The sequence below is a fragment of the Erpetoichthys calabaricus genome, chromosome 17, assembly GCF_900747795.2.
Source record: "Erpetoichthys calabaricus chromosome 17, fErpCal1.3, whole genome shotgun sequence".
Classification (NCBI taxonomy): Eukaryota; Metazoa; Chordata; class Cladistia; order Polypteriformes; family Polypteridae; genus Erpetoichthys; species Erpetoichthys calabaricus.
The window spans coordinates 50,618,176-50,635,099 of NC_041410.2; the positions used below are offsets into that span (position 1 = coordinate 50,618,176).

Consider the following 16,924-nt stretch of genomic DNA (forward strand, 5'->3'; position numbering starts at 1 on the left):
AAAAAACATTCTACTTAATCTGAAATTTAGGTTTTTAGCCAAGTTTACAATTTTAAGCTCTGGGATATGCCTATGGTATGCTTCTTTTGGCTGGCTACAAAACAAGATGAGCCATGATGATACAAATGTTTTAATAGGGAAAACATATTTCTTTATAGATATAGACTTGAACATTTTAAGAGATGCGATGCAAAATGCTACAAGTAAATATGTATAGTTTCTTCTTTCACCTTTTTGAATTAAAAATAGGAAGGATGCACTGACTATAAACTAATGTTTGTATGCTCTCTTCAAAGTTAAAGTTTGTTTTACGTAGTATAATTCAATCCATTTCACTGTCCGTATACTTTACAGTACAACCTGTATTTGTTGCTATTTCCACTGATACAGAAACATAAAATATAGTAGTAACAGCCTGGAACATTGTATAGTACCGTAGCAGACATAATATAAATTGCTAAACAAAGCAAAATTAATCTCAAATATAAACAAGTAAAAGTCAAGCAATAAAATTATCTAGGCTGCAGAAATACAGTATCATTGAATTGGTGTTGTTAACGAACTGGTAGTAAAGATTGCAGGCAGGTATATGAGTCAATAGTTTAATAACCAGGAGTAAACGTTTGTTTGCATGTTTGCTGGTACAGATTTGTTTCTTGTCACATTACATACTAGATGGCACAGGGAAAAATAATTTTGTTACTGGTGTGTGCAGTGTCTCAGATGATATAAGGTACTTTCTTCATGCTTCTCTTGTTAATAATAGATGGAATTTGGCTCCAGTGATGAATTGGCCATTTTAATAACCCTCTGCTGGGCCTTGCTGTGCGCCATAGTGCTGTTTGCAGGTTCACTCCTAACAATTCTTTTTTTTTAAATGGGGAGCATTTGGGATGTGATAATATAGTATTAATTAATTAAGACAAAATTTTATCAGGACAAGTTTTAAATATATCAGTATGCATTGATGTAGGTTGATATTTTTTTCATCTTTTATTTCAGTTAAAAATTTAAACAACACTAATAGCATGTATAGCATGCTCACATAAACTTTGTGGTACAGAATATATTAAATAAGCAACAGGGTTATACATATTTAAAACAACTTGTGCTACATTTATCTACATGTGCTTCAACAAAAGATTGCCCTACTTTAAATTTTAATTGGCAGTTACCCAGACAAACGATGGTATAATGAAGACTTTAACTTGAAAATGCAACCAAGGTAATTTGGCGTTGGTATGGTTAGAAGTATATTTAAATACTTGTTTGAAGACAAAAAAATGCCTAACTTAATAAAATTGTAATTGTTAATAGTTTAATACAACAGTTTTTAGTCATATGAGTTACAAGGGTTATAAAAATGCAAATGTGTATATATAACTGATTTGCAAGTAATGCTTAGATTTTTTAAAACGCAACCTACGAACTTTACGTCCATTTTCATTTACACTAACAAAGACCAAGGTCATCCTTTGTCCACCCCATCAGCAAAAATGGGAAAGTAGTAGATTACATTTATTTATGAAAATTATTCTTATGGCTTCAGTAGGTACACTGCCAAGTGAACAGGGTGAGTTCTAGTCCAATATGGCCCATCATCATCAGGTGTAAGGCAGGCACCAACGCTAAAAAGATCTCCTCTCAGTCTAAAATGCACGTCTTTTGAGGTGTGGAAGTGTGAAAATAGAAGTACATTGCCATCCCCAGTGGTCAGTGCTCTTTTCTTCTATCTTTCCTGTCACTCCCTGTTTAATGGAGAAACCACAAAATCATATTAAGTTGTGAAACAGTGTACTTATTCATGCACTTTTTCTGAAGATGTCTGAGCAAAGATTAGTGGGCACTTAAAATAATGTGGTTAGATGAGGAGAGTACAAAAAAAGAAATGGTTGCATGCCATAGTTTTAAACCATTGGAATACTAATCATGTGAAATGAAGCAAAATGAAATTGTGGAAATATATTTAAGGTAGCCCTTCAAAGATGAATTCCCTATTTACTGTTCAGTATACATTTTAATAAAAAATATAAATAGTAAAATTCTGCTGTAACAAGATGTTACTTGAGTATTATTATTTATTTTTACTCACTGCCTTTTCAAGTTTGATAACTTTTATTGCTTATCTTACCTTTTTGTGTGGCGCTAATATTTTAAACGTGAACTCTGTATTTCATTGCAGACAATATGCTCAAGATACAACATGGTCTTACAAACCTATAAACCCATCTTTTAACAACCCACTGAAATTCAGTCATTATGCTGACATGTGCTTTTCAAATTTAAATTTATTAAAAAGGTAGAAGGAGTACAACCAATACCATTTTAGTAAGTCACTCATGTCAATAGACCTAAATATTTTCCATTACTTGTTCTTTCAAGTAGTTTCAGTTAAAAAATTTTTTTTGGTCATTCTCGGGGTATTAATTGTTGCTTGATGAGGACAAAAATAAATGTAAATGATTTTAGCATAAGACTGTGGCATACAAAATGTGTGAAAATTTAATTTGTCTGAATACTTTTGAAAGGCACTGTATATTAAATAAGTTACACTTTTTTTGGGCAGATTACTTTTTCTTTGTTGATCAGCAATGCACAAGCCTACATGACACATTATTTAAACAAATGTTTTAAGTTTTTAATCTTAAAAATCAAGATCTTTCATATGTGTTCTATTACTAATACCACTCTGTACCTCCTAGAGAATTCTCCACATCTTCGCCAATCTTATGAGACGTCCTAGACAACCTTAACTGATACCTTTTGATTCAATGTAAGAACACAAAGCTTAAGGCCTGTTAACCTTGTTGTAACAGCCTTGTTACAGTTGTTTGGAACCTCCTCATCTGCTGTGAGTCGGCCACTTCTTTTTGTGAGAAAACAATGACCCTTATGTATACATTTTTATTGGTATGGATTCTTGTCATGAGCATATTGCACTCTGATGTTATTTACTCCAGTGTGCTCCATGATTTAATTAAATGTATTCAAAAGGGCATCATTAACTGCACAAAGCAAAGATGCAAATCCTTGGCCCCTATACTGGATACTCTTAAATCCATTGATACTATTTGTTATTCTATTAAAATATTACAGGAAGAAATATACCGTAAAAAACTCATGTTAGTGAAGACATGCTCTAATTAAATAGACTCAACGTAACTCTAAGAAGGCACATTAAATTCTATTCTACTCTGTAGACAAAGGAACCTAATGACACATAACAGACACCCCAGAACCTCCCACAGTTTATACCGACTTTTTGAATTGATTAAAAAGATTCTAGACCTCAGCTTTAATTTATGTTGGCTACATACCTGTGTTTGTTTAGCAAGTTACTGTATATGCTCACCTATAAGTCGGGTTTTGAAACCCAAAAAATTGATCATAAAATCAGACCCCAACCTATACGCCCATTCAAAAATGCGACACTTCATTTTTTTTTTTTGTTTTTTACACCTTCTTGCCTCCTCCAATCTCGCATCAGTTTCTCAAACGCATTGAAATTTATTGCAGCAGCGCAGTTACCAATTTCTTTCACTACTCAACAACGTTTAATTTAAAACCAGCTTCATGTTTTCCTCTGATTGAACGCTCCCTCGTAGAGAAGGGATGCTCTTACGATAAAAGTGTATGAGATACAAAAAACACAAAACAGTGCAAATGTTGCTTAGGAATAGTTTGGGTATTCGGGCACAATAGAGAGAGAGAGAGAAGTTAGGAGCATGTGCTGGCGCATTGCCGTACTCACATAGGGAAAAAAAGGCAGTGTGCTCCATGGTTACTATCTCAGGGGGGCGTTAGCGTATCATAATCTCTTGGACCAATAGCGTGAGTTTTCCACATTCGACTTATACAATTGACATTATAAAATACCAAGAATTATATGGTAAAATCAAGTCCCAACTTATCTGCGGGAGAACTTATACGCGAGTATATACGGTAGTTCTTTCTTAATGTGTTTATTTTTTCTGTTTTGTCTTTATTAAAACTTCAGTTTTTTGTGTTTACTAGATATGATGAAAATTTGGAAGTATTCACCTCACCATCTCCAACTATTAACAAAGGCCAGCAGCCGCTACGAGACCTTGTAAATCCAAATATTAGTTTAGTTGCACCCCAGGTAAGAGGTCTGATTTATTTATTTTTTTTGAAAATGTTGTTAAAAGCTGTATTTTGAGTTTTTAAACAGTGACATATTTAATTCATATTTTCATGTTATTTTCTGATCTTACCTGATCTATTTTAATCTTTCTCCCTTAAAAGGAATACTCTATCTAAAACTATTATTTTTTTTATATATTATGAACTACATGTGTTTTGTAGTGATGACTGAGAAAATTTTTGAATTTCATATTTTCTGGTAGAACAGTTATTAAAAAATGTTTGATAGAATGGTGGTGTTTGGTGACCAGCAAACAATATCAAAAACATCTAAGAAAAAACAAACCTCTCTTTCTACTCATGCTGCATAATCCACATGTTTTACAGTTGTATGCTGAAAGTGTGCAAAAGACATTCATTTTTTTGTAAAATATTGTTAAATAAATTTTTCTGGAATAATCAGCACTAGGCATAAACAGGAAATGCAGTTCACATGGGAATGACCATTTAACTTAAAGATAGGACTGCTGACGAATCAATGAAAGAGAGAGGCAGATCTTTCCTTTTAAAAGACAACATACAGTGCATACGGAAAGTATTCACAGTGCATCACTTTTTCCGCATTTTGTTATGTTACAGCCTTATTCCAAAATGGATTAAATTCATTTTTTTCCTCAGAATTCTACACACAACACCCCATAATGACAATGTGAAAAAAGTTTACTTGAGGTTTTTGCAAATTTATTAAAAATAAAAAAACTGAGAAATCCCATGTACATAAGTATTCACAGCCTTTGCTCAATACTTTGTCGATGCACCTTTGGCAGCAATTACAGCCTCAAGTCTTTTTGAATATGATGCCACAAGCTTGGCACACCTATCCTTGGCCAGTTTCGCCAATTCCTCTTTGCAGCACCTCTCAAGCTCCACCAGGTTGGATGGGAAGCATCGGTGCACAGCCATTTTAAGATCTCTCCTTAGATGTTCAATCGAATTCAAGTCTGGGCTCTGGCTGGGCCACTCAAGGACATTCACAGAGTTGTCCTGAAGCCACTCCTTTGATATCTTGGCTGTGTGCTTAGGGTCATTGTCCTGCTGAAAGATGAACCGTCGCCCCAGTCTGAGGTCAAGAGCGCTCTGGATCAGGTTTTCATCTAGGATGTCTCTGTACATTGCTGCAGTCATCTTTCCCTTTATCCTGACTAGTCTCCCAGTCCCTGCTGCTGTAAAACATCCCCACAGCATGATGCTGCCACCACCATGCTTCACTGTAGGGATGATATTGGCCTGGTGATGAGCGGTGCCTGGTTTCCTCCAAATGTGACGCCTGGCATTCACACCAAAGAGTTCAACCTTTGTCTCATCAGACCAGAGAATTTTCTTTCTCATGGTCTGAGAGTCCTTCAGGTGCCTTTTGGCAAACTCCAGGCGGGCTGCCATGTGCCTTTTACTGAGGAGTGGCTTCCGTCTGGCCACTCTACCATACAGGCCTGATTGGTGGATTGCTGCACAGATGGTTGTCCTTCTGGAAGGTTCTCCTCTCTCCACAGAGGACCTCTGGAGCTCTGATGGAGGCCACTGTGCTCATTGGGACCTTCAAAGCAACAGAAATTTTTCTGTAACCTTCCCCAGATTTGTGCCTCGAGACAATCCTGTCTCGGAGGTCTACAGACAATTCCTTTGACTTCATGCTTGGTTTGTGCTCTGACATGAACTGTCAACTGTGGGACCTTATATAGACAGGTGTGTGCCTTTCCAAATCATGTCCAGTCAACTGAATTTACCACAGGTGGACTCCAATTAAGCTGCAGAAACATCTCAAGGATGATCAGGGGAAACAGGATGCACCTGAGCTCAATTTTGAGCTTCATGGCAAAGGCTGTGAATACTTATGTACATGTGCTTTCTCAATTTTTATATTTTTAATAAATTTGCAAAAATCTCAAGTAAACTTTTTTCACATTGTCATTATGGGGTGTTGTGTGTAGAATTGTGAGGAAAAAAATGAATTTAATCCATTTTGGAATAAGACTGTAACATAACAAAATGTGGAAAAAGTGATGCGCTGTGAATACTTTCCGGATGCACTGTATACAGTATGTAAATAATTTTGAATTTAATTTCCCACATTACAAATATGTACAGTTTGTACGTTGTAATTGTCTGCTTCAAAAAATGAAGCAGTGCTAACTTAAATTAATATCCATTTTAATATCAAGCTAAATATGTCTCAGACGTAACCAAATACAATCACTCCTCTAAATCAGTTAATAGAGTGACAGCACCTCAAATGAACACACTGCTGAGAAAAAGGAGAACAGCATGCACTAAGAAATCTAAGGATTATTTCTTGATGATTTAGTTTATTGTTTCAGCACAAATCTTGTTTCAAATCTCATATATGTTTTATATAGATTTAAGCTATGCCAATAAGTTTAAAGCTAGCAGAATTAAAAAGATGTTTGAAGATTTGTTATGTGTCTCTGATTTGAACAGTAAACTTTATTTCATGGAAGCTATATAAATATTCTATTTGCTCATTTTCTAGGAAGAAACATGACAAAGTAGAGTATATTACATGTTTTTTTAATAATGTATGGTGACTGATACAGGTCCGTACAAGAACCAAAGAACAATCACTTTCATCAGATTTTCAAACCAATCAAAATAAGAATGGTTTAATAAACACTTTTACTATGAAACAATAGACAAAGTGCCCAAAATCACAACAAATGAAGCCACTGAGGGCTCTTCATCCCCAGTTACCTGGAAGGGTCTTTTTTATTTATAATTAAAACTTTGTTCTTCCCCTTGGTGGCAGTATGCAGTTTTAGCTCTGGTTGGTATAGCAGAGTAGGGTTCCCTCTTTTTCTCATAATCAATAATCACCTTTAGTCATTTCTGTGGAGGAGTTCCTTTTTCAAAGTCAGAGGTGCCCTTCCACTTTTCTTTTCATCCTTTATATGGCTTCTGCATCACATGACCAGAATGGGCAGTCTCACTCTTTCCTGGATTGATCTTACAAGGCTGGGTATAGCCCAGGGAATTTCCATCATCCTCTTGAGGTGTGCCACGTCTGGTGCTTCTCTAGTTCCCACCTGAAAATGAAAAAGAATGTGCTTTGAAGCATCTGGAATTCTCCGTCCCTTACCGTACTCCACCTCTGTTTGTCACATTAGTTACAGTACACTGAAAAAACACATATATTTGTAGGGTTAACTGTTGTTGTAGATATGCATTTGGTCATCATATACTAGAACTAAACAAAACAGTGAAGCTTATTCTGTTGGGTGGTAGTAGATGTTCATCAGATAAATGACATAGCATTTTATTTCCATAATTAAAGATGAGCAAATTTCGTAATGGCTTGGCATAACATAAATAAAAAATGATGGCACTTTGCGCCTAAACTTAAACAACACTTCAGAAGCCTGCTCTATAGAAATAAGCATTTATCAGTGGGATTGTTGGCTGAGTGTAAAATTCATATTTAAAATGTTTTTCTAAGAACTGTATTCAAAATACCCATGGTCCACTGTCAATATGTTACTCTGCAAGTGACCTTTTTAATATAAAAAGCACCACCTCATGTTACAGAAAAGTGGAACACACAATGTTAGCTGTAAAGTAGCCATCTCATAAAAATAAAGCAATACACTCAATATGTATTTTATCAGGGGTCTGTATGTGGGATAGTGGGAAATGAACACACACAGCCAATTTTTCCAAACTGATATATTTTTCACATTTTTCATTCTCTTTGCATTGAGTCTGAAATTGCAGATGGTTTTCGAGAATTAGCAGCAAGTTGTTGCTTTTTTAACTCTCTCAAGTGTTGCCTGCTGTCTTCAATGATAAAATTATTACAGAAACCTTTTTTGACCAATAATAAGTAAAAAAATTAGATTTTCCTTTCAATCTAGTCTGACCTATCTATAAATCCAATATATAGCTATAAAAGGCAATATATAACAATTGAGGAAGTGGGATATTCCTGTATGTCAAATCATTTTCCTCTGAAGATGACACCAATAGGTGTTGAAAGCTCAGGAATAAAAGATTTTTTTAATTTTACATGATTCATTTTCTCCCGTTGTGGATTTCTAGTTATAGATATGCACACTGTATAACAGTCCTTCACTTCTATCTGGGTATCTTGGTACTATTTGAAAGCTTATGATCTGATAAGTTCTGGAAATGTGAAAAATCTGATATTTGCAACCTCAGGAAAGAGAGGTGTGAATATTTATTTTTTGTGACAAAGTGATCAAGAAGGTGACATAGCAGAAAGAAAAAGAAGGGCAAAGGCATCTATGAGTATTAATGAAATCACTGAAGCCAAATGAGAAGAAAAAGATGACCAGCACCATCTGCTGAATGCGAAGAACATCACAGAAGGTGATTAAGTGGTGATGACCAGGAAAGAATTAGCAGACACACAGAGAAGCAAGTAATAATCTTGAATATAGCCTGATATGTGCTGGAAACTCAGAACATTTTTGGTTATGGCAACCTGTTGGCCACTTTAATGGTGAGCACAAAAGTTTATTGTAATAAAAGCATGGTCTCCTCAAGCCCATCTGGTGATAAACCCTCAGGATACTGTACAAATGTGTTCTGAATTCATAATTAAGTCCAGGTATTGTGTTAATGATCACTGAACATGATGAAGAACTCTATAGTGGAAAGAAGGAAGAAGAAGAGTAACAACATCTTCTGAGAACCAGGCACATCACAGAAGGTGCTTAAGATAGAGCAGTTGAGCAGCAGGAAGGCATAAAGGCTCATAGGCAGCAAGACAAAATCTGGGATACAGAATGAATTAACGAGAACTGGAGAGAAATGCATTCCAATAAACAAGCACTACTTAGGAAAATTTATACCTCCATTGTCATCACTGTGAAGCTGTATTTTTTTCATGTTGGAAATGAAAGAATGTGTTGGCAAAATGGAGAAGTTTTGCTTGCTCTGTACAAGCCACCATTATTTCTCAGCATAAAATGTGAATATTTTTTCCTTTATGGTTTCTGTAGGGAATTTCTTTTGTATAGTAAAGTCTTTCCAAATATATAGCTCTGTGATAATGTTTTACAGTGGATGGATCCCAGCAGTTCTGATTTAATGAGGAAGTCTAGAAACGAAGAGGCCAAGGATTGGAAATTGGACATCAAAACAGAACGTAAACATTTAAGAATACAAGACAGAGAACTGCAAGAAATGGCAGACAGTGGGTGTTGCCTCAGCATGCACCAGCCTTGGGCTTCTTTACTTGTCAAAGGGATTAAGAGGTCAGTATTTCAATGACCAGTTGTTCTTGACCTCTGTCAGCTTGTATAGCTTACTGTCATGACAGAAGAAACATTCAGGATAAAATCATTTTAATTGTTAATTTTGGAGTGAACATTTGTTAAAAGTGCTTACACCAATAGACTGTAATTTAGGAGACATTGGGAATGACTAAGCTAACCAACTTTGACAGGCATAAAATCACAGTTTTATTATCAAAACTAGACAAAGAGCCCGTTTCGACAACGTAAGATGAAACGGGCATGAGTGGAATAGTAAGTAATAAGTATAAGCACCACAAACCTGATATAGGTGTATTGAATGAATGCGTAATTAGGCCTGGAGCTGTAGTCTAAATCGCCTTTCAGGCCTGTAGAGCTTTAATCGAAGTCGCCTTTCTCTGAATTTTTGCAGCCGTAAATCCGCCGCCTGCCGCGATGTTGGTCGAAGTCGCCTTTCTCTTTGCATTTTCGTGGCCGTAAATCCGTCGCCTGCTGCAGTGATGGTTGAAGTCGCTTTTCTCTTTGAATTTTTGCGGCCATAAATCCGCCGCCTGCCGCAATGTTGGTCAAAGTCGCCTTTCTTTTTGAATTTTCGCGGCCGTAAATCCGCCGCCTGCCGCGATGTTGGTCAAAGTCGTCTTTCTTTTTGAATTTTCGTGGCCGTAAATCCGCCGCCTGCAGCGATGTCCGTCTCGTAAGGTTTTTCGTGCAGCTGCGCAGAAGGCAACTGCGCATTCGGCTTCGAACATGCACAGAAGGCGACTACGCATTCGGCTTTGGACAGACCCTGCCGCGATGTTGGTCGAAGTTGCCTTTCTCTTTGAATTTTCGCGGCCGTAAATCTGCCGCCTGCCGCAATGTTGGTTGAAGTCGCCTTTCTCTTTGAATTTTCGTGGCCGTAGATCCGCCGCCTGCCGTGATGTCGGTCTCGTAAGGTTTTTCGGGCAGCTGCGCAGAAGGCGATTGCACATTCAGCTTCGGACGGACGTGAGTGAGTCAGTCAGTCAGTCAGTCAGTCAGTCTGACTGACTAGCAAATTATATATAAGATAGTGATCCATAGCACAACAAACTTAATTTTCAAGGTTTGATGTACAGGGAGTCAAAAAGAATTTTAAAAAACTAGGCCACCTAAAAACAGAAAAAAGCAATGAAAGACCCAAAAAGCTGTACGCAACCTGATGAACAATGTTTAAAGAGACATAAGGGCTTAATATTAGTTTAAAAAAAATGACTTCTGAATAGATGGGATTACAAATATGACATTTGCTACATGTTAGAGCCTAATGTGCATGTTAGAACTGCTTAATCCTCACTATTGTGGGCTTTAATATGTGGACACAATTTTAGAAGTTAAAGATAAGCTACACAACACAGTGAAAGTGTATAGATTTCGTTTAAAAGTATAATTATGAATATTAGGGTAGTGAATTATCTCATTAATTAAAAAATAGGGAAATTTTAAGCAGTCTAAAACTTAATTATTTTTATTATATTAAAATTGCTTTAGAGTTAACTGTTACTGTATTTTGATATGTGACTTGCTCTGTGATTTTTAAATATAAGCCAGATGGAGTCCTGTCTTTGGCTGAGATCACAACATGGGAGCAGGGGTGTATAAAAAAAAAGTTATGTTATTTTAGGAGTCCAGTCAGATATTGTTTTTACTTAGTGACTTTTATGGAATTTGTTTTTTCAATGTAATAAAATAATGCCTAAATATTATACAAACTACAGGCACTCCATTTTTAAGTAATGTTAGTCACAATCTGCAGAAAATCTCAGGAAGCCAGCTTTGTATGGAATACAAGACTTAAAGAAAGGGAAAGTATAGTGAGCCATCAAGTTTAAAGGTGACATACAATATAATGCAAAGTAAATAATATAAACCTGAAGATAGCATAGATACAGAACACAGAAGTTTATCTCCATATGGGTTGACTTTAAAATCTCATTGTTCAAGAAACGTAATCATTCCACATTGTTGGCGAACCCCAGTGAGTATACAGGCAGTTGCATAAATTCCCTTAAAGAGATATTTTCAAAAGGTCGTTTAAAATTGTCAAATACAAATCAGATTTTTGTGTTTATGCTTAGGTTTTTTTTTGATAGTACTACAAGATGTTTGTATGTGTATGTGTATTAGGTTAATGAGCAATTCAAAACTGACCCTGAGTGAGTACAAATATGGGTATGTGTGTGAGTAGGCTGTGCAGTCCATGGAAGCGCTGCACAGGATGGATGCCTGACAAGAAACCAATGTGGGCTCTCAGTTTGTTTTTCTGTAATTCCATGTTCAGTTTGTTTTTCGGACCTAGTCACTCACGTATGTATGCGGTTTCCATTTTCTCCTTCATCAATTGTTATTTTCTGCAAGCTGCATAATATTTCAAGTATGCACTCTAAATTGATTTGGTGTATGTGTGTTTGTGCCTACACGTGACCCTCTGTTTGACTGGCAGGCAACCCTGTTTTGAGCTAATGTCTTCCTTAATTCCAGTATTACTGGAATGGACAGTATGTTCCCCTGACCCTATAGTGGAAAAATCTAGTTAATGAAAATAATACACAGCTTGTTTATTTTTTGTGATCTTTTGAAAATTAAGGGGATTCTTGTTTTACACATTTTGCATAAAACATGCTAAACACTTTTTACCTTATTTTAGAGTTGAAGGGAGAACCTGGTACACCCCACACAGGGGGCGGCTTTGGATAGCAGCTGCAGCCAAGAGGCCAACTCCACAAGAAATTTCCCAGGTTGAAGATACATACAGGTTTATCTACAAAGAAGGTAAAAGAAAAAAAAAAAGTTGCAAGAAATGGCTTTTGATATTCGTAACTAGTTTTAATCATTTCTTAACTTGAAACTGTCTGGTTGGACATCTTTATACTGCTTGTCATTATTTTTATACTATTTTGCAAAATGAATACCCACCAATTAATTTATGATTGTCCATCCCAAAATGATAATAGCTTGCCTCCTTCTCTTCAGTATTGTAAATGAACTTAATATGTAATTATTGAAAACAATATAATTATATAATAAATATTAAATAATTATAGCATATATAAAATAGTTTTATAATAGGAAAAAAACAAAGTAAAATGTACTGAAGTATTCCTAAGGTAAATGTGTGCAGCTTTATGCACAAATAGTATTTCTTTATATTCACAAGTGAAATTCATTCCAGAAATAGCTGGAAAACTTCTGTTGTTCAGTTTGTTAGTGTAGGTTGTGAATAGAATTAATTAGATATATACAGTAGTATGTTGTGTTGTTTTATAGTGCAGAATTTGCTTCTTAGTGCTAACCCCAAGCTTGCATTTAGTAGTTTTCATTTTGATGGTATGGTTGAATGGTAGTGTATATAATGTATCTCTCAGCATTCAGCATTTGTCTGTTAGTAAGTACAAACCTGAACTGTTTATTTAATAATCATTTATTTATAGTAATAGTACTAATTATTTTTGTTTGTTTTTTAAAATTTATTTTATTTATTTTTTAACTCTACATTAAATGAAAGAACGGAAAAACAAATGTTAACCTACCTCATGCTACAGACTCCATTGAAGGTCTTGGATAATTTCAGTACACGCAATTTGCATTTCTGCACATCATTAAATAACACTATTCTTTTCATTTTATCAATACTATATAGTGTTTTTTAGTCATGCTCCCTCCAAGGTTTGGGGCAGAAGTGTTCTTTCGTGCCTGTTGTGCACAATTATCATTTCTCTTTCTTGGTTTTATCTCTCATGTGTGAGTACCTTGTTAGATTTCCATTTAGCTTTTGAGAATGCATTGCTGTTTTATGTATGCTGGGTTGTCATATTAGCCAAAAATGAAGGTTCAAACGTTCATATTAAAAATCAATACAGATTTTAATATATTCAAATGTAGGCTGAAATTCTAGGTGTTATATCTACTTTTGTCCCTTTGATGCTTTTGTTATATTTATACTGTTATTAAGATTTTAATTTTTTTCTGTGTTTTTCCTGTGTATCGCTGTCAAGCATGAACTGACTAATGCACTGTTGCTTAACTTTAAAACGTAACCCTTTGCAAAAATGGAAGTCTCCTTATGTTTAAAGTATCAAGATCAAAGAGAAAGTTAACTTTTCATCTTTATTGCATATACAGGTATACTCAGACAAAATTGTTCATGATTGCTTCAACATGTTAGATGCATTCATTAATATTTTCCAAGCTGCACTTCTTTTGCTTCTATAGCTCAGAACATGTTTGACTTCCCATTTCTCATATATATATATAGAGAGGTACTGGGAGTCTATATATTCACAAATTAAACAACTGATTGTATTAAATGTTGCATTACTGTGATCTTTAAGTATTTCCTCCACATTATAATTATGTATTTTGCAAATTAATTTATTCACAGAAATGTCCAAAATTATGTTAGAATTAGCACATTAGATTCTGATTGTTTATCAGGAAACTAGTGTGTCATCAAATAAACAAAGCAGAATTTTAAACAAACGACAAGAAGCTTAGGTGGTAGATTTGCTGTGCAGGACCCACCTTAATACTATTTTTTGAAAATGCTTGTTGGCAGAGGCAGCTAAAGAGGCACTGCAGACACTGAAAAGGCTCACCAATTTATCTTCAGATATACTATATCTATATTGTGAACCAGAATTTTCAGATTTGTACCCTTCTACTTCTTGCCTATCTGCAAGAATGATTTCTTAGCTGAAATACCTCCTACATGACCATGTGTTTTCAGAAATGTTTGCATGGTCAATGCATGTACTGTACTTTGTTTCCAGATGACTCTGCAAAATGCCGAATGAGCACGTCATAGGATTTCATTATTCCTCATTAGACATTGTTCATCAGGTTGCATACAACATTTTGGGTCTTTCACAGCATTTTTTATTTTTAGCTTACGTAGTTTTTTTTTTTTTTTTTTTTTTTTGATTTTTGTTTGAGAGCCTGTACATCACACATTGAAAATTAAGTTTATTGTGCTATTGCTCACTGTTTGCCTTTTTGATAACAAACTGCGATTTTATGCTTGTCGGTGTGTTAGCTTAGGCATTCCCAAATGTTTGCTCAAGGCACACCATTATTTGTGGCTACTGACTAATACATAAATTTATATGTTAAATTACATCTTTAGCATACCTGTTCTACTAATCACTACCTTATTAATTTGAATAAGATTGTACTGTTGATAGAATGTAACAAATAATTGGAGTGGTTGTATTGTCTCAAGGAATGGTTCAGGGATAGACCCATGTTGTTGTTGCTGCCATCTTGCTAGATATCAAGGTGTTTTTTGGAAAGCACAAGAATTTAAATTAAATTGTATTACTGTTTGTAAGTATTTATTGTGGTACTAGCCATGATACTAGATACCATGTACATGCCTTATTCGCCTTTATTCTTCCTTGTGCATCGCACATTCACACTTCCTCTTTCATTGAGTCACCAAAGCCAAACTGCTGTGAGGGATTGGGCAAAGAGACTTGACAGACTTCCTGAAAGGAATCCTCATCAGAGGAAAATGATTAGACTTACAGGAACCCAAGACAATAATATATAGCAAGTAAGGAGGGGAGGATAGATGGATTGGGGGGGAGTTTGGGATTGGGGGAGAGAATTCATGAGGTGGGGTTGAAGTCTTATTTATTGTTTGCATGTTCATCTTTTCAAGCCCGCATATGCTGGCTTCATGTCCCAATGTCTGTTAATGGCGTTTTCATTAGATAGCCACGTTTCAGCCAGTTCTCTGGCAGTTTTAGTATTAGCCTTGAATTTTACTTGCAGTGAGTCCCATTTAAATGTGCGTCTGATCAAACATGTACGTGTAAATCAGAGCCTGTGGCTCCTTTCTTCTGACTGCATTGCGATGTTCCAGTATACGTGTTGCAAGTGTTTTGATGTTTGTCACACATGTACGTGTATTACATGGTATGCTGTAAACCACTATCCGTGTCTCTGCTGCTGATTTCTTGCTTTTAGCATTAAAAAGGGCAGTACGTAGTGTGTTTGTAGGCTTGTGAGCTGCTTTGATGCCTGCTCTGGACAGGATACGTACTGTACCTTCTGATGCCCCGTGATGATAAGGAAGTGTGTACCAGGTGGGATGGGGCGTCAGGTTGGAGTCAATTTCAAGGAAAAATCCATATCTGATTAAAATGAGTAAAGACAACAGACATCAGACAGAAGATGACTGGAAAAGTGAATTATGGTCAGCATCTCAGTGTTGTCTTTTCTGTGTTTCAGATTACACTGGTATTTGATGTGTATTTAAGGAAGAAGCCAACTGAGGACCTGTAAGGCGGTTGTTTCTCAAACTACAAACTTATCCTCTTATTTAGTTTTGCATCTGAGCCTCTCCCTTCCTTTTCTGTCCTGGTTAGATTCACTTTGCCCTCTTCTCTCAAGACAGAAATGTTGGTTTCTTGGCAGTCTATCACAGGGAATAACCCTCATTTTGCAAAAAGAAAAAAGACTGAAATGCTTATTGAGAGAGCCGTTTTGTTTTGTCCATTTTTTGAACCCAGAACTGTACTTTGGGAATGCCAGTACCTAGATGAATAGAATAACTGATTTTCAGCAATGCTAATTCAACTGCAGAGGTTTCTATAATAACCAAATCACATGTATGTATTTGGACACTGAAGAAATGGCTGCAGAAAATGGGGCTTTGAAGTCAAATGTAAATAATAAATTAAAACATCTCTCATTTTAAGCAGTAATAACCATTAGAAACACTAGTAATGTATTGACTGTACTTTTAAATCAATTTAATGGTGTGTTGATTAAAAAAGTATCAATTTCAATTAAATACATAAAAACCTCTGGGTGTGTCCAAACTTTTGACTGGTAGTGAAGATAGAGGTACTGCGTGTAGATACTGTATTAAGGTGTATGTACTCGTATATTCAGGTTGATTACTTAGCAGTTCTAAATTGGCTGTGCGTTAGTAAGCCTGGATATGTTTACGATTGTGTCCTTCAGTACACATTCACACCGTCCAGTCAAGACTCCCGACAAGGGGTTCATTCAACTCAACACTGCATGTTAGAAGAAGGATGGAGATCTGAATGGATTGATGAATGACAATCATCCTTTAAGTATACTTGATGTTTCAGCAGTTGTTGTAAGTAAAAGTAATTATTTAGGGTATCTACTTTATCAGTTCAATTTTCTAAAGTACTTCCATCCTTAAATATGCAAAATGCAGATTACAGCAGATATATTACTGATATGTGTGGTGCTTGATTCATTTAATGTGTTTCTTTAATTTACAAATGGGTGTTTTAGCTTATTGGGTTCAAAGGTTCAATCTGTTGAATTTTGATTAAAGAAGCGATTTATTTTTTAATATCCCATCTTTTGCTAGTTTTTGTTTGAGACAACAGTCAAATAGTCTTTCCTGCAGTGCCAGTGTATTTTTGTTTCCTATAAATATCATTGCAGCCAATACATTTACTAAATTATTATTTTTCTAGGCAGAAGATGTAAAATCTATATAATTGCATATTAAAATCTATACTAATAAA

General features: G+C 35.5%; 1 protein-coding gene across 1 annotated transcript in view; it reads left to right on the plus strand.

The window, feature by feature from the left end:
• Nucleotides 1-12,256, plus strand: part of trip4 (thyroid hormone receptor interactor 4) — a 31,751-nt gene extending 19,495 nt beyond the window's left edge. Inside the window, exons 8-10 of the mRNA XM_028822744.2 lie at nt 4,015-4,123; nt 9,199-9,392; nt 12,058-12,256. Of these exons, the coding sequence (XP_028678577.2) occupies nt 4,015-4,123; nt 9,199-9,392; nt 12,058-12,256 (502 nt within the window). The remainder of the gene's footprint in view (nt 1-4,014; nt 4,124-9,198; nt 9,393-12,057) is intronic.
• Nucleotides 12,257-16,924: the final 4,668 nt, after the last annotated feature.